Here is a 19433-nt window from a genome sequence, read left to right as displayed (position 1 = left end):
CATGATTTACGTGCCCCGCTCATGGTGCGCTGGCGGCCGTTTCGCTAGCTTGATATACACCAAAATTGGTATCTGGTGACGTGACTGTGTGACGAACATGATAACACGAGTTAACATGAAAAGCATGACACGCATGTCATGTACAGCATGACTTACGTGCCACGCTCATGGCGCGCTGGCGGCCGTTTCGCTATAGCTTGATCTACCCCGGAATCGGTCTTGCGCGACGTGACTGTGGGACGAATATAAATAACAGGAGTTAACGTGAAAATCATGACACGCATGTCATGTACAGGATGACTTACGTGCCACGCTCATGGCGCGCTGGCGGCCGTTTCGCTAGCTTGATATGCACCAAAATTGGTATCTTGCGACGTGACTGTGTGACGAACATAAACAACAGGAGTTAACATGAAAATCATGACACGCATGTCATGTACGGCATGACTTACGTGCCACGCTCATGGGGCGCTGGCGGCCGTTTCGCTAGCTTGATATGCACCAAAATTGGTATCTTGCGATGTGACCGTGTGACGAACATAAATAATACGAGTTATCATGAAAATCATGACATGCATGTCATGCACAGCATGACTTACGTGCAACGCTCATGGTGCGCTGGCGGCCGTTTCGCTAGCTTGATATACACCGAAATTGGTATCTTGCGACGTGACTGTGTGACGAACATAACACGAGTTAACATGAAAATCATGACACGCATGTCATGTACAGCATGACTTACGTGCCACGCTCATGGCGCGCTGGCGGCCGTTTCGCTAGCTTGATCTACCTTGGAATTGGTCTTACGCGACGTGACTGTGGGACGAATATAAATAACAGGAGTTAACATGAAAATCATGACACGCATGTCATGTACAGGATGATTTACGTGCCACGCTCATGGCGCGCTGGCGGCCGTTTCGCTAGCATGATATACACCAAAATTGGCATCTTGCGACGTGACTGTGTGACGAACATAAATAACAGGAGTTAACATCAAAATCATGACACGCATGTCATGTACGGCATGACTTACGTGCCACGCTCATGGGGCGCTGGCGGCCGTTTCGCTAGCTTGATATACACCAAAATTGGTATCTTGCGATGTGACCGTGTGACGAACATAAATAATACGAGTTAACATAAAAGTCATGACACACATGTCATGTACAGCATGACTTACGTGCCACGCTCATGGTGCGCTGACAGCCGTTTCTCTAGCTTGATCGACCGCGAAGTTGGTATTGCGCGACGTTACTGTGGGACGAACATAAATAAGAGGAGTCAACATGAAAACCATGACACGTATTTTCCTCAATGACATACAAGACGATGTATGCAGCTCTTTGCTGGCTGCTTCGCATTACATCGATTCCCACAATGCGTGGGATCTGCCGGCTTTTTTGAGACGGAATGCAGCGCACACGAGCAAGACATTTGCATTTCTTTTACTTTATACGTTGTCACTTTGCATTTTTGCGTGCGTGAAAAAGTCGCGCCTTTTACCCGTACGTTAGACGCTAAGCAGCGTTTGCGTCGAAATGCAACGCTCCATCACTTTCCAAGGCGTTACGAGACGCGCGCCAAACCGGAATACTTCGCGTAGCAGAACATGTGCAGACGCTCCGCCCCGTAGCTTTCCCTTCATTGCCAAGAAAAATTGTCCGCGACAGCACTCGTCAGCGTCTCGAACACTGTCCCATGACGCGCGTATCCCGCGGTCACAGAAACTCGTATTTGGCACCCAAATTCCGCAGTTTTCCTGATGTGTGCGGTCCTCCCTGCCGGCTTTTACATGGTGTCCTGCCGAAGGCTTCTATTCCACTTCCAGTGGTGTCTTGCTACATTGTATTTGCACCGCTGGTGCAACTTGTTTATGCATACTCGCGGGCAACTTTTCTTGGCAATGAAGCGAAAGCTATCAGAACCAAATCGCGCGTTTCCTACCGCTAATGAATGTAGTCCCACAGTTTCTACCGTATTTTCTGCTTGTGATGTAGAGAAATACTCCTTTGCTTTCGACGTACAGCTCTTTGAGACAGGACGTAGCCCACATCAAAGAGATATTTCTATTTGTTTTACTTTATATACGTTGTCACTTTCGCGTTTTTGCGCGCGTGAGGAAGTCGCGCCTTTTACGTTACGTGTACCTCAAATGCTAAGCGGCGTCTGCGTCGATATAAAACGGTAATCGCGCGCAGCCATATCGCCAAGGTAAGTGTAACTGGTAGCGAAGCTTCCATAGAAGCCCATACGTTCAGAAAATGGCTTTAGGTGCACGTTAAAGAACCCTTGGTGGTCGCAATTCCCGGAGACCTCCACTAAGGCGTGCTTCGTAATGATATTGTGGTTCTGGCACGTGAAACCGCAGATATTAACGCGATCGCGTTAGAGAGCTCGTGTCGCAGAAATTCCGCCGTCGGCGTCGGCACCGTTGGTTGTGAGCGAAAAATCGTCCGTGAGCGAAAAATCGAGAAAGAAGCGAATAAAATGATTAAAATTTTCGTTCCCATTGAGGATCGACCCGGGCCGTTCGCGTGGCAAACAGGTGTCCTACCACAAAGCCACGATGTTACTTGCAGCTGCTTCGGAAAAAAACACTACATAAATGTCATGTAGTGGAAGGAGTCTCCTTAACGCATTTTGTTCGACAGGTGTCACGACGAAAACGAGCCCATTCGGCGATTTGTAGGCGCATTTGGGAGGCCATCAAACTACGTCAAAAAAGGCCGGGATAGTGCTACCATCGCCGCTAAAAACACACACGACTTTCAAACAGCTCTAAAAATGGACAACTATGTCCATCTAGCGGAAAACATATCAAGCCAACGCCGGCTTTCCAGAGGAGGCGTTGATCAAGCAAACAGCAAACGCTAGATAATGTGCTGCCGTCTGTTAGGCATTGTGAGACTTTTCATGGCCTCCGAGATGGCGAGCGCGCGGCGTGTATTTTGGAGGCCATGCGACTCGTGCTTTACATCAAAATCCTGTATGTACCATTCGCGCGCGCGCGCGTGTGTGTGTGTCTGTGTGCGTGTGTGTGTAACAATACAGATTAATAAGTATGCACTTAGTGGTTGAAGTGCGCACTAGGGGACGGATTTCGCTATTTTATCTTTAAGTTGACGATACTTCATGCTTAATTGTCGTAGATATTGCGGGCGCCACCTCTATCTTGTTTCTATACTTACTCGCAGTGATTATAATACGGAACCGCCTTTCTATTTTACTAAGATATGTTTGTTTCCTTTCTTAGGCCTCCCCCCCGCCCCCTTTTTTTTTACTGTTACGAGTCCCCAGGCAATCGAAGCTATAAGTGACAATAGTGTGAATAGCGGCGGTGTCCTACGACGCTTTGTGCAACTATACAATACGCCTGATTGTCCTCCCTTATACGAACAATTGTTAAAAAATTGCACGTTAGGGAGTATGTCGCTTACAAACGCTTTACGCCAGCAGATATAAGGAGAATACGAAAAGACATGGCCGCCTTATGCCCTTTGCGTATACACGATGCGTCACACACACACACACACACACACACACACACACACACACACACACACACACACACACACACACACACACACACACACACACACACACACACACACACACACACGCACGCACGCACGCACGCACGCACGCACACACACACACAAAGTCCCTATACTAGAGTGTACTAGACCTATACCAGCGCTGTTGCTGTTGTGCATCTGTCCAGTGATCCGGCATTGCGTAAACGGTAATACGTTTTGCGGGCAGGGTAAAACTCCACAGCGGTATTTCAGCTTATCGTGCTTAGATGGGAACCCGCTAGCTGGTCGGCAAGCAGAGAAGCGGCTCCCCTCAACTATAAGAGCGACAAGCAAGAACCGCCGACAGCGCAGTGTATAAAGTGTTGTGTTAAACAACCAAAGCAACCCCAATAAGTTGTTTCGGAATGAAACTAATATACATTTAACAGGAAATATAGGGCCCGTGTGTACAAAAATGTCTTGCGATAAAAAAAATTTCCTAAGAGAATATTCAGCCAATCATGATGCGAGACATATCGTCAGCGAAGCCGGCTGACAAATGGGAAAACGCATTTACGAATGAGAATTCTTGTGAATTCGGCCCTAGAACTTTCGAGATACTAACAGACATCTCATTCAAATGGAACAAAGTTGGTCGCAGTTAAAAAATTTTGGAATGAGCATTTTTGGATATAGACATTTGCTGCTGCATTGTATAGACCTAGAATAACAACTTAGCGAATGTATCGAAGTACCTTAAAATACATTTGGAAAGTATCGTATCGGATACATTAACTGCAGTAGTATCTTGTATCTGTATCTGAAATACTTCTTGCCCGAGTATCTAGTATGGTATCGCGATACATTTTCAAAGTATCTTTGCCAAGCCCTGCCTAGGGCCAGTTTACCCTTACTGTTGAGTCCTGTAAGCTGTGTATGACGTCGGAGAAGCGTCAAGCTTGAAGACCTTCCCTACTCTCTCCAAATAAGCACGGTGGTGTGGAGAATGGAGGTATTTGTCGAGGAGAAAGCAGGTGTGGTACGTCGGTGGAGGGTCTGTGTCAGTCCATCACGCCGCTCGGTCCTCACAGGTGTACTGGGAAGGAGACAGAAAAGGGGAGGTGGCAGGTGACAAATAATAATAATAATAATAATAATAATAATAATAATAATAATAATAATAATAATAATAATAATAATAATAATAATAATAATAATAATAATAATAATACGATGTGAAACACAGACTAAAAGTTTACCCTGTAATGCCCAGTGTATCACATACGCTACGCCGAGTTCGATATTTCAAACATCTGATTCAAGCTCGAGAAAATTAAGGCATAGATCGCAGTAACATTTCTGGTGCACTGGGGCGTCCTTTCGATTATGGATGGTTGAGAAAACAAATTACTTACGATTTAACCACTCCACTAATGAGAACGCTAGATATATTACATTTTATTGTTTGTTCTTCGTAGACACGTACTTTACGTCACTACAGGTTAAGCTGAATCAAAAACCCCATAAAAATATGATTACACTTAAGTACACTGGATTACACTGCAATTTCTAAGGCGGTGTCTACAGGCAGCGTTTTACCGTTTCTTTTTATTTGCTCGTCACCAGCCAGGGGCGTAGGCAGAATTTTTTTTTTTTTGAGGGGGGGCACCCCCTTGATTTGAAGTGGGGGCCGGGCAGGCAGATGTGGTCAAGTGTCATTTTGGGCTCTGTACGCCATAGCAAAAAAAAAAAAAAAAAAAAATCGAGGGGAGGGGGAGCACGGGCCCGGTGTGCCCACCCCCCCCCCCTGGCTACGCCACTGTCACTAGCATACACATAACTAGAGCTCCATGTTTTCGGTGTTTATTTTTCTTGAACATCGGCGGGTGTTTATCGGAGTTTATATTTTGGCCGGGAATTCGGCGTTATCGGATTTTATTTCTCGTAAATCCCCAATTCTCCGAAATTCGGAGTTCTGCATTATTCTCGAAACCCCAAAATCTTAGATCAATTCATATCTGAATACTAAAACGTCAAAACACACGAAGCACATTTTTTTCTATAAGGTTTGAATGCACAAAAACGTATACGCACAAGCGAAATACTTGAACACAAAACACCTGTATTTGTGCGTATAACAACCTTATGCTTAAAGCTTATGTAAAGCACGCAAGCATACTCTGCGAGGTTGCTGTCAGTGATCGAAGCGTGCTCCTTTCGATTGACGACTCTCAGCTTTGAAAATGTCCTTGCAACGTCGGAACAGGAAGCGCCAGAAGACGTAGCGCGCAGCGAGAAAGCACTGGCCACTGGAAATTGGGGTCTCCAAAATGACTGGGGTTCAACAATGCTACACATTTCATAGCACTGATAGTTCGCAAAATCACTCAGGAGCTGACTCATGGTGTCAATTTCAAGAAGCACTGATTGAAAAATAGGCGCATAGGCTTCGAACGCGCAGGGCAGCTCATGCTTCACATTTGGATTCACAATTTGAGCACACCAAAACGATTCTTTGGTGTACTGTATAGTTGATCGCACAGGTTCCTCTCAGATGTCTGTCTCCACTATTCGGCGACAGCAGCGTAGTGTCCGTGAAAGTCTGCGACAGTCGTTAAGCGGTCAGTCTCGTGAAGGAGGTCCAACAGACTTTGACATCTGATGCGAAGACCTCGGTTGGAGCACGCCATTGACTGATGAGTGCGTGCAAACGAACCCCCAGTATGGGATAAACTTGGTGTACCAGGGTACTCTCTGCCTCAAGTTCTTTTATGATTGCGAGCACGGCACACGAATTGGTCTTCAGAAACCTCATCTTAACGAGCACGTTGTGCACAGCTTCAGGTGATGAAATAAGACTCTTGAGCTTCTCACACTTCGTTCCCGTGGCTTCGTCGCTTCTCAAGAAAGACAAAATGGCGCGCCAGTTGTCCAAAATATCTTCTAGAGCTTCATAAAAAGAGAACCACCTTGACGGACATACCGTCATCAGCGACTTGATGGTCATGCCCATGGCCAAGCACACAAGACTAAACTTAAACGACTTCAATGCACAACAAAATCGTGAACTACGTTAAGCGAGCTCGTCCTGACTCCATCCTCCAGAGCGTTGTTGAGTAGGTGGCACGTATCTTTGAAGTGAAGCAATTTGAATTCGGGGTTGGAAAGTTGCAAGTCCTTGTGAAGCTTCTGCATGTAGGAAGCTGAGTCGGAGCACAATACAGCTACATCGCCTAATACAGATACGCTGGGTAAACATTAAATCCGTCAAACCAGAAGGTATATCAATGAGCGCTATAGCACTTGCCCTTTCGATAAAGAACGGAACCAAGACATATTGGCCCTTGAAATCGGAGTTTATCGGATAAATCCGAATTGTCAAAAATTTTACCGGCGAATGTTTATGGAATTTTTCCGGATAAAACCGAAAACACGGAGCCCTACACATAACGCACTAAAATGTGCTGCCACGCCTCGAGGACGCCAGCGTCGTGGCGAGGGAGCCACCGGTGCATCTTTTGCTTTATTTTTTGGTTCATGAATCGATACGTGCAGTGAAACCTCGGTGATACGATCACAGCTGATACGAATTTCGGGGTGATACGACTTTTTCGTTGGTCCCTGCCACGGCCCATTGGCCTGCAATGTAATGTAGTACGGTTGTTTCGAACCGATTTTCACCCAGCTACGTTTGATACGAACGTTCGCTACCACCCAGGTACGAAAAGGTGCTGTCCGCGCTGCCGCGAAAGAAGCGCCAAGCACGTGCGAGCGCGGGAACGCAAGCGTGGGCATGCGCGCCGCGCCGCTAAATGGTCAGATTCACGGTTTAAGAAAAACACCTTTCTTACGGCCAGAATAAACCTTCAGAGACGCGTCACGGCCTCTCAGTGTCGCAGGTCACAACGAACCTGGTTCATTAATTAAATGCGCGCGTACGGGTCATATATTTACGAGTGCTGGTATGATTGCCGACATCTCAAAACTTAACTGACATTCATGATTCTTCCTGACGTTGCCGCAGCCCTGACAAACAATAAATGAAAATGTACGCCAGCTTTCTTTTGTCGCATGCTAATTTTCCATGCTTCCTAGTGATACGAATTTCGGATAATACGAATATTTTTGGTAGTCCCGTGAGATTCGTATTACCGAGGTTTCACTGTATACGCGATGCGAGATAGCTAAAAGACATATGAGGGAATCACGCTTATAGCTGCGGCGTGATGCGCGTTGTACTAGGGTACTCAAAAGACAATACTGCCCTTAAGGACGTGTTTCATGCGCAATTCATAGCACCTTCTAAACGCTAGCTTCAGGGCACGCCGCTCGCATCACACAAGCTCAAATCGTTGCAGACACCGCGAATGCCATTTCGTTGCCTATGACACACCTAAACTTTCTTTTCTGGGGCGAACCGCATTACGCTAACAACGTCCCATGTCGGATGAGCTTATATGCCTTTTGGCATTCTCCTGAGTGTGTATTTAATCTCTGACATACAGCCGCAGTAATGATGACTCCGCTGTCCAGAACAAACAGTAGACGTCGCGCAGTCGTCGGTATTTAGAAGATGGACCGCATTACTTCGATTACGCTGCTCTCCGGGTCTCACGATGTGGGTGCACGCCACGGAGTTGACCCATCCCCGAAAAACGTACATCTATTATGCGGCCGGTCTCCCGGCTTCCAGTATTCTTCTCGGCTGTGTTCCGGACATGTCCGCCGTTCGGCGGTTCGGCGACAAGTCGATGAAACCGCACGAGAAGATGACGGACGACGAAGGTGACGACGAGCAGGAGGACAGCTTCGGCACGCTGAACCGCCAGTTCGCCGAACGCTGCACCGCGCACGGATTCAATCGCATCGCGTCCACTCACAGGCTGCGCCGCATGCTGTGGGTCGTCATCGTGGTCGTGGCCGTGGGCGGATTCCTCTACCACATCAGCTTCCTGACTAGCAACTATTTCTCGTACCCGATCATGACGGCCACCGAAGAAGTGCACGCCGAAGAGCTGCACTTTCCGGCCATAACCGTGTGCAACCTGAACCTGCTTCGCAAAAGCACCTTCGAAGACTACCTCAAGGACATCGCGGCGAAGGCGGGCTACCCTACTACTGGCTTCACGACCACGACTTCGCCGGATGGAGGTGCTTCGAGGACTGCGCACGGAAAGACTCGGGACATGTTCTCTCCCACGACCAAGGGCTACTCCAATACAAATGGAAACAGCGGCGGAAGCGGTGACGAGGATGACAGCGAGCTCTGCTACAAGACGGTGGACGAGTTCCTCAAGAGCAGCCGCACCATGGACCTGAGCGACATGTGGATGAACTTCATCGCCACCAAGGACCAGCTGCAGAAATTTGGCCACCAGGCTAACGACCTTGTGGTGCAGTGCACGTACAATGCACGCAACTGCTTCGACGAGAGGTGAAGCTGTTGTTTATTTAGCGTCGTTTAAGGCATTGCGGTTTTTAGTGACGTCAATTGCATTGGTCTTGTTTCTGTATAACCTTTAGAGGTGTGTCCACATGCAGCTTTATTGAAGTTGTCGCCGTCCGTATTTTACCATGATGGGCGCCGTAGGCGTGCGCATGGTTCTCCTTCAGGGGGGGGGGAGGAGGATGGATGGATGCTATGAGCGTCCCCTTTAAAACGGGGCGGTGACATGTCTGCCACCAGGCTCGAAGAGAAAAAAAAAAAAAAAGCTTCCTTGTTTCATGTTGGCCAAATACCTTATCTACATTGATTAAATCTATGTTATTATACCAAAAAATATAAATTCACGGTCCATCTCTCTGCCTCTTAAGGCAGAATGACCTTATTTTTCCCCCATTATTTATTTTTGTTCTTTATCTCTACTTTTCTGCCACCAATACTCTAACCGTCTCTTACTTATTTCTATCGCGGACGTGTTCAGCTTTCCATTGTTGTCCCTAAAACCCAAGGCTTCATGTAGACTCGTGCCCACACGTATACCTGGGTGAATATCGCCACATTCAATCAGTACATGTTCCATCGTTTCCTTAGTTCCCCCGCAGCATGTACATTGTTCTTCTTCGTTACTAAATCTCGCTTTATAACTACGCGTTCTAAGGCAGCCCGACCTTGCTTCAAACAGTAAAGCGCTTCCCCTTGAATTATCATAAAACCTTTCCCTCCTTATTTCGTTTTTTCCTTTTCGGTAGTTACTCAGAGCCGGCTTCTTTTCCATCGCTGTCATCCAATAAGTCCTCTCCGCCTCTCTGACCTTCCGCTTAATGCTCCTTGTTGCCATATCGCCCGCACTGCCAGCCGTATATTTACTGGTGAGCCTCCTAGTTCTTTTTCTCCACTGCGTGTCAACGCTTTTTCTATACAAATACCTGAAAACCTTCTCTGCCCATCTACTCTCCTTCATTTCCTCAGCCTCTCTTCGAATCTCATTTTGCTCTGCGCTTCCCTCACTTCAAAGCCTGTCCATCCCATATCACCCTTTACCGCCTCATTTGTCGTCTTCCCGTGAGCGCCCACGCGAGGCGGCCCACCGTCCTTTGATTTACATCCATTCCTGATTGCACCTCTGACTTCATGCACACCACTGAGTTCCCAAATGTAAGCCCCGGAACCATCACACCCTTCCACAGCCCTCGAAGCACCTCGTACCTATTGTATCCCCATAAAGCTCTGTGCTTCATAATTGCAGCATTCCTCTTTCCCTTTGCTACCGATGCTTTCTCTTGTACCTCCATATATCTATCCCCCTCATTTACCCATACTCCGAGGTACTTGTACTCGCTTACCCTCGGTATTTTTTGGCCCTGTATTAATACCGTATGGTCTCCGTGATCATTGAATACCATCAATCCACATTTTGTTGCACTAAATCCTAGTCCTAGAGCCTCACACTCCCTTCCGCATATATCTGCCAGTCGCTGTATATCATCTTGACTGTCCGCAAATAAGACAATATCATCAGCATAAAATAGACCTGGAAGCTTCTGCTCAATCATCGCTCCGACCTGTTTGTGTGACAAATTAAATCCAATGTTGCTACCTTCTAGCGCTTTTTCCATCCTCGCCATGTACAGCATGAATAACAGCGGGGACAAAGGGCATCCCTGTCTCAGCCCCTTGCTAATTTCAACGCTGTCCTTGCTACTTATTCCTTCCCATTCTATACAAACTGTATTTCCTCGGTATATTTCCCTCAAAAGCTGTACACAGTCGTCACCTATGCCCACTTCCTTCAATATATCCCACAAAATTTCCTGATTAACGTTGTCATACGCCCCGGTGATATCTAGATAAGCTACGTATAAGGGCCTGTTTTCTATTTTAGATATTTCTATACACTGGGTAAGAACAAACAGATTATCGTCTAACCGCCTGTCGATTCGAAATCCATTCTGAAGTTCTCCCAAAATATCATTTTGTTCTACCCACGCTTCTATTTTTAATTTTACTGCCTGCATCGCCAACCTGTATAGCACCGATGTAATTGTTAGCGGTCTATACGAGCGAATGTTATCCTTTTCTCCCTTGCCTTTATAGATTAAGTTCATTCTACTTTTTCTCCAACTGTCTGGTATTTCCCTCTCCTGTAAGCACTTTTCTACGGCTTTCAGCAGTGCTTCTTTAGTGTTATGTCCGAGTTCGTTAATGAGGCTGACGGGAACCCCATCTAAGCCCGGAGTAGTGCGCTTAGGAATTTTTCCTTCGGCCTTCTTCCAATTGAAATTCTCTAGTACTACATCTTCTTCGGTTGCACTCCTTTGCGTACTTTTACTCACCGGGGGAATCCCCTGGGGGACCTTTTTTAAACGAATCGGCTGTTATCTTTCGGATGTAACCTAGCGCTTCATATCCTTCCAATTTATTTCCTCCTTCATCTACCATATGTTGTTGCATTGTGACAGACTTCCTACCCAGCGCTTTTAGGTGGCTCCAAAAAATCCTAGGCGCGGCCTTCTTCTTTTCGCGAATCTCTGTCATCCAGCGTTCACTTTCACCTTTAATTTTTGCCTCGACTAATTTCTGCACAATGGATTTTTGCTCTAAATATATTTCCCATATTTGGTTGACTTCGTCCTGTGGCCGCTTCTCCTTTTTTGCCTGTCTGTGCTCCCGTGATGCCTGACGTCGCCTCTCGATCGCTTCCCGGATTTCTTTGTTCCACCAACTTTTTGGCTTTTTCTTTCCTTTCCAACAAATGGTTTTCTTCTCTATTTCCATTTCTTTCGTGATTACATGTAGCAGCTCACTATACTTCCAGTCTTTGCCTGGTAGTTCGTCTACTTTTTCCTCGACTCTTGCGGCTATATTTGTTATTTGTTTGTCATTTAGATACGAGCTGCCAAACTTTGATTCTATGTTCTTATTTTCAGTTTTATATCCCATTTGTAATATTATGCGTTTATGATCACTACCCAAGCTGTTAATGCCTTCTTCGTCTATTCTCATCTCTCTGAGTTTGTCATATATTCCTTCTGTCATGAGACAGTAATCAATGCTCGATTGCCTGTTTCTGACTTCCCACGTGATCTGCCCCTCACACTTAGGCCCCACGTTAAACTATCTCAAGTCGATAAGCGAAGGTTTATCGCAGCGCCCCCCTTCCTACTAAGTCGATGTATGGGGCAAACTTTGCCCCCCCCCCTCCCCCCCGTGCGCACCCCTATGATGGGCGATACTCTTTCGTTCCGTTGTCATTCTGTTCACCCAGGGCAACTTCAGAGTCGGCAAAATGTACCGTGTCGAAAATGTTTGATGACGCGAGTACACGAAAAGCGTAAGTCGGCGCTACATGGTCAGTTGTCTAATGAAGCCTGAGATTTTCTCTCTCTATTTTAGCCATCTTAAACAGCTGATGTAGCGTTATGAAGTAAGAGCTACGGAGGCGGTAAGGGGGATGTAGTGATGCCAGATATATATTTCGCTGACTAAGCGATGTGCGCATTTGCAGCCATTCCATCCTGCGCGTCGAATCATACCCTTCACCTCGATATGGACTCTGCCAGACGATCCGCTTGGCCAACGAATCGATGCGGAAAGTTCGGAAGACGGGTCCCACCTTAGGTAAGAAGAACCTTGGCGGGTGCACGGGTATATCTCTACACAGATGACTGTCGACCTGCGAACTTTATTATTCGTAAAGGTTGCTATGACCAAAACCAAAAAGAGGAAAGGGAGAACATTTCGTCAATAAACGTTGTGCCTGACCTATACACACACGCCTTTATAGGAATACATACGTACTTTATTGGCGATGTTTTGCGTTTATGCGGTAGCGCACATGCATTGACAAACATGGACGCCAAATAGTGACGCGCAACACATTATATTTAGACCAGTAACTATTCCAGTGACTTTAGCGCACGTAGAGCGCGCGTGTCTTTACTTTTGCCAGTTTTGCCTTCTCCAGAAACTTCTATACAGAAACTGACTCGAAGCAAGTGTACCGTTGCGGTGAGCTAATGCGTGAAAGGTTCTCAGGCCAACGAGCGGTAATTTTTGTGAACAGGATTTACATCGCGTAAAACATGACGCAAGTTTACCAAAAGTGTAAGGCGATTTAGTCTAAGTTGAGAACTGTATACGGATAATTTGGAAGTTTTGGCAGGTGCACATGCATGCATAGTAGCGCTCAGTCGAATGTCAACTTAAGGAACTATTAATATCTCGGGTTGCCCTGTTTAGTGGTTTCTACTACTTTCCTTGGAGAGTTCCGAAAACATTTTCTCTCTTTTTCTTTGCTCGTTAATCTGTAGTTATATAGGCAGTCCGTTGTACTTCTTTTTACTCCTGCACTAAACATGGCTTCGTGGTTTTCGGCATGTTTGCATTGTCATTGCTGCTGTGTGCCTTATTTTTGGCGGTGTTCAACTTTCCTTTGCAGAGCTTTCATTTAGTCTAAAGGCCACCATAATATTTCCTGTAATTTTTGTTATATGAACACACTAAAGTAAAATGATGCACACGATCAACAAATTCTTACAGCTTTTTAGGGCATCGCCTCTGTGAATAAAAGAAATATGGGTCCATTCAAGGCAGTTTATCTGAAGTTCTAATTTATTTCGCTCCATCTCGAACACCCTAAATGTGTTTGGAGCCTCTCACCGCAAGACGGGTGAAGTTTGTAATGTCAGATGAGCTTTGAAATTTTAACACTTAACCCGTTCAACTTCTTTGCGGAATCTTCAATAAGAAAATCCAAGATATATCACGCGTGATCCGGATAAACTGTGACCACAACCTCCACCTTGAATTTTGTCATAAGTCAATCATGTTACAAAATCTGTATACAAGACACGTTGTAAAATTTGCATTCTTAATTCATGACCTTTACACGTCGGAAAGTCGCACTGCGTGACGTATGGCTGTGTTCCTAATGGTCGAATAACTGAAATACCTACAGGCCTGCTTTAACACTTAGTGTTCAGGGAACTGCGGAAAATGAACACCCATCGATCGCGATATAGGTCAAATAAGTATACATGTTTGTTAACATTAAAACTATTGTTCAACTTGGTTTCTAACGGTCTCTTGGGACACTCTTAGTGTCTTAATTTTTCAAGGCTACATTATAGAGCGACTCATACTGGCCAAGTTATCTGTGCATGCTTACGTAAGTGTGGTATCTTCTCGTTACGTTCATTGCAGGAATGCGTTTAACACTAAACATTGAGCGCAGCGAGTACCTGGACATTATCTCGCCCGAGTTCGGAACTCGGATTCTGATTCACCCGCTTGGCACTCTGCCCAGCCTTGAACGGGGTGGTATAACACTTACGCCCGGAAGCAAGAGCTACATCAGCATCAGAATGGTGAGAATACTGCGTTTCCTTTTCCGTAAAACTGTTTTGCTGACGTTCACTGTTTCCTGTTTTGCTCTTTCAATTTCCTCTTTCCCTTATTCCCAACGTGGGTAGCGAGTCTGATCTACGCCTGATTTACCTTTGTAGCTTTCAGCATATCACTCTAAGAAAAAAAGGTGTCCTTGACTCTCTTTTTATACATGTAAGAGTCACATCTGTAGCACTCCCTTTAGAGAGGCGAATTGACGCTCTTTAGGAGAGTCGTGCATTGACACTCTTTTGGAAAGTCGTGCGTTCCACGACTCTCCTAAAGAGGGTCAACGTGCCGCTCTAAAGGGAGTGCTACACAGAGTCATATGACTCTATAAAAAGAGAGTCACAGTTCTTAGTGTAGGCGTGCGCACGAGGGGGGCAGGGGGGGGGTTCCAAATCTGTCCCATACATTTACTCAGTCAGACCTTTCCCGCCATTTTTTAATGCGCAGCGTGGCTTATGGCAGGCCGTTGTGACAAGAATGCCAACACTTCATTTTCATTTTTGCATCCATGCTGTAGGTTTTCTTTTTTTTTTCCTACTCGACTAACGAGGGGGAGGGGGGAGGCGCTGCGGTGAGACTTGGCCCCTGTAATGGAGAATCGTGCGCACGCCTATGATTTTTAGTACTATTGCTTTTTCCTTGTCTCATCCCTGATTGGGGGGCTAGGAGGTCCTTGGCGATGTCGCAATGAGTGCCTGTTAAAAAAAAGAAAAGAAAGAAACCCCTGCGCCCGGCGTCGGCAATCAGTTCAGTGCCTCGTCATCGGAGTCTTTACAGCGCAATTCCCTGCGAAAGTGGCCTTAGAGAAGAGATATTAATGTGACCTTCAATCACCATGTCCGATGGCACACACGTTATCCAATGCCATTACATTCATTTAGCGAATAAGTTAATTTCACCTGCCGTCGGTTTCAACTCCGTACAGATGAGGGCAATATTGTATGCACCTAACCATCGTTGATGTCCTACAGAAGTAGAGCGAATTCCCGCGACTTGTCAATTACTTGGCTGCATTTCCACTCAAGGCTTGTCCTTCTTTGCCTTGGCTAACAATTCTCACTCCGTTCGTTTCACTGTAGCAGTGACTAAGGACGGCATGACTTTCTTTTTCTTGTTTTTTTCGTTCCCCGTGTACGCCACTCTATGCAGCGCAAGATCGAGGATGGCTGCCCTGAACCATATCGCGGATGCAGCAAGAGTTTCAACGACAGCCGGATCACGCCGTACCTCCGCGAAGTGGGCCTCGACGACCTGCTTCAGCGATCCATCTTACACTTTCGACGTGCGCGAGGACCTTCGTTATAGCATCTCTATATTGTCAAATTGCGTATATTTACCGTTTGTCTTGTGAACCTTAAACACAGCAGGTCGCTTGATATGTATACGTCTGGCCGCACAGGTCCCAGTTGCGGCTGCATAATACAGGCGAAGCGGTTTAAAGGTCTGTCAAAAAAACTATTAGATATATTGTAGGCCTTTTGACGGTGGCCGAAAAGAAAAACAAGTCGCAGTTCGAATAACTGACGGTCATAACACGGTATTAGGACATTACACGAACACAGTCCCCTATCTCGTCGGCCTACGAGGCAGTGAAGACACTCTTGTGCTTTTCAGGGCCTCGGGCTTGTGCGGAAAGCCTCGAAATAGACCAATCTCACCAGACCATCTGCGCATGCGCGATGTTTCCGACAGTGGCAAAGTGGTTCTGTGGTGGCACTGCCGCCATCTTTTGTAGTCTCGGAGCGCTGCTGGTGCAGCTGCTTGCTGCGTGTTTCAGGTACATTGGCGTTAAGCACCAATCCTCGACACGCAAGGCGATTGAACGCGCTGAAAACTGTGTCCGCACCTACAATTTATGTTATTTTATTTCAGGTTAAACTGCATCCTAGCGCTCACAGAAAAAAAAGAACAGTTGATAGTGCTACATGTGACGAGGTCGTCTCGTCGGGTTATGAGCTCGCGTCGTTTCGCTGAATAAATATTAGTGATTGAAAAAAAAAAGTAATCACGTTCCTGTCCTCATGAGAGCAAATATCTTCTTCAGTGAACGCAAGCTGCAAGCGACACAGCTACAGTATCCGGAAAATAACTTTGCCCAAACTGCGTAGAGCTCTCCGCTAGTACGACAACAGGACGAAAAAAACAAGCCGAGGGACGAAAAAAAGAAGCTTATTGCGCTTTTTTTTTGTCGAGGCTACACTTTCCATGTAGACTGTGTGTCAACGCAGGACTTCGCTCACAGTAATAAGTTAAAGTGAATGAAGATAAAACGGTCGCCGTGAAGCAGGTTATAGAGGCGCGTCCGCTGAACGGTGACTGGCCGCTCATGCCGTTTGCCAAAGGTTAACATCACAAAAATCTCGTGAATGGCATAATATTTCCCGCTGTGCAAGGGATGGATGAGTCAGCAAGAGATTTTGGCGACACACGCAATGCGGCGGATAAACAGTAGGTAGCTCGCTCCGGCTGGAGGCGGCGGCCTCAGCCGGTGGCTCGGCGCCAGTATCGTCGCTAGGCCTACCGCTTCGAAACGACAGTGTACGGTTACATAGCCCACACTCATAACGAAGTTCAGCTTTGCTAGCGCTGTTGCCCGCTCATCACAATAATATCGCATATTGAAAGGAATAGGGAAATCCCGGTGGCGGAGTTGGCTGCGATGCCGGCACGGCCGAGTTTTCGCCGTGCGCTCCACGGCGCGAGCTGTACACAGCATGCAGTTATAATCTTGGCTTGTATTACATGTCCTCGTTCGTATACGCTGACAGCATTTGGTGAGAGGTCGGGTTAGGTCTCCCTATATATTAAAGCGATCTCTGTTGAGCCCGGAACGGACGTTGTATCCAATCTGTCGCCGCTGGCGGCGTTCGCCCAGGCAAGGGGATCGAGCTCGCGTTATATCAACTTTTGCTGTCGCTTATCGTCCATCGTTTAGCGCAGCAAGGTTGTTATGACGCAATAGGGCACTGCTAAACCACGATGCATCATGCACAGGCAGTTCACAAACACGTTGAACAAGAAAGTGCGCGGTAGTTGCCTCTCAGTCCGACTTCGTTGACTATCGCACCATTCCTGTCGGAGCTTGAAATCCTTTGAGAACGCGTAAAATCCGAGTCCTTTTGCTTCAGGCTCCTGTTGTAGCATCCCAGCACACAGCCGCTAAAGCCTGTTAATGGCAGCTCTCCAATGCACCAGCTGTCAGCAGCTGAACGTACCGAGTACTACAAGTACCAGCATGCACTGCGGCAGCGGTGGCGTAGTGCAACTAGCGGTGAGATCGTCTATTGTGGTGCAGTCCCGCACGTTTCGGTGAATTCAGTACCTCTTTTTAACACGAAAGTGTTTTATGCCGGGTCCACCAAGACTTCAGTGACGTATTTCCGTCACGGAAATGACGTCGAAAAAATGTAGACGAGCAGATGGTAAAGAAAAATGTTCCGTCAACGAGCATCGAACCTACGACCGCTCGGTCCGCAACAACAGATGCCGGGCGCGGCTATCCACCTGCGCCACGGTCACAGACTCTAGAGGGTTTACAAACGCGCCTTTTATATCTACCACTCTCCCGGTCAGAGGGGTGGTGTTGCCCTCTGGGAGCGGCAAAGTAACAGTAATTCATTATTACTGTGGCCTCCGCGATTAGTACCTGCAACGCGTTACACGTTCGTCCCATTCGGCGCGTTTTCTATAGAAGTGCAATTTTGTCCAATGCCTTAACACACCGCGAGGTGGCGACCTTAACCCAAGCGTCGTAAAAGCGTCGGCCTTGATCATTGCATCACGCTAATCAAACGAAAAATAGCTCTGCGACGCGCGCCTGCCTCACCTGGCTCTAACCACCGGCGTTGCCTGCCTACGTGCTCGCCCCGAGAAAAATTGCGGCCGGGCCACCAGGGGGGGGGGGGGGGGGATGCACGACGCGCTTGGCGTTTCCCTTTAGTCCGGCCGTCGTGTTCAATCACATTTTATCATGCCGCAGTATGGCGACCAAGTTCTGCGTCGAATATGCGACGCTCTTCTGGCTATCACAACTCGTTCTCTGCTTACGCTTTCCCCGCTAACTACTACAGCTACCACAAGGTTTTGTGTAATCAATTAACATGGACGTTAGTCGCCGGGATGGAGATGTACCACCAAGTATCAAAGTGGGTGCATGTACGTTAAACGGTGCTATAGCTGCCAGACATCAATATACATTGTGCAAACAGTCTTATATCAATGTACAGTAAACATTCAGTTACTTCTATAAGGGCACGTTTTACTTTCGTGTTATTGCGATTCCTATGACGGAGGGATCAACCATGTTTTTTTCCTCCTCCTCCTCCTCTTCTCTCTCTTTCTTTCTCTCTTTCATCTTTTTATTCCCCTTCCCCGATCCCCCAGTGTAGGGTAGCAAACTGGAAGCTTTTCTCGTTAACCTTATACTGCCTTCTGCCTTTCTGTCACCTTCCTCCTACGCGAAGTGAATTCACAGATTTCTATAACAGTAAAGGAAGCAAAATTACAGTGTAAATTGCAATAAGCATTCACTTGTTATCTAAATATTCGTCGGGTCAGTTATCCAAGGACACCCACGAACACAGTTCCCACAATGACCACAATCACATTGGGGTTACATTTCTGGAAGCGTATACGAGCATGTTGTAAACGAATGCCAGCTGTCTTACTCATAGGTCGGCAAAAAAAAAAAAAAAAGGGGGGGGGGAGTTTACTCAGACTCACCAAAGAAATATAGCTTGCTCTTATAGGGCTCACTCGGACTCAAGCTCACCAACATACTACTCAGACGGACTCACTCAGACTCTGACTCCCGGCCCGATCTGAGTCTGAGTGAGTCTACTTATGAGTGAGTTTGCCGATCTACGGTCTTAGTTCCACTTATTTTCTTAGCGCCCTGTGTACTTCCTCCTTCCTCGGAGGTGTATGCGATTTGTGTTTCGTCATGTTCTTTTTTTTTTTTCAGTTTTGTCAAACACTCTGCCGCGAAGCGGCGTTGCTTCGAACGTGCGGTTGCCTCGACGAGCTTTCGACCTCGGGACGTGTCGCTTGCGACCTTTGCAACGTCACTCAAGGTAAAG

The 19433-nt window shown here is 46.8% G+C and overlaps 1 protein-coding gene across 1 annotated transcript in view; it reads left to right on the top strand.

The window, feature by feature from the left end:
- LOC119381724 (acid-sensing ion channel 4-A) overlaps nucleotides 1–19433 on the top strand; it is an 88106-nt gene that overhangs the window by 53573 nt on the left and 15100 nt on the right. Inside the window, exon 5 of the mRNA XM_049412876.1 lies at nucleotides 19319–19427. Within this exon, the coding sequence (XP_049268833.1) occupies nucleotides 19319–19427 (109 nt within the window). The remainder of the gene's footprint in view (nucleotides 1–19318; nucleotides 19428–19433) is intronic.

Source organism: Rhipicephalus sanguineus, chromosome 2 (assembly GCF_013339695.2).
Source record: "Rhipicephalus sanguineus isolate Rsan-2018 chromosome 2, BIME_Rsan_1.4, whole genome shotgun sequence".
NCBI classification, from domain to species: domain Eukaryota; kingdom Metazoa; phylum Arthropoda; class Arachnida; order Ixodida; family Ixodidae; genus Rhipicephalus; species Rhipicephalus sanguineus.
The sequence above is the reverse complement of the archived record's forward strand: the minus strand, read 5'-3'. Positions and strand labels throughout refer to the sequence as shown.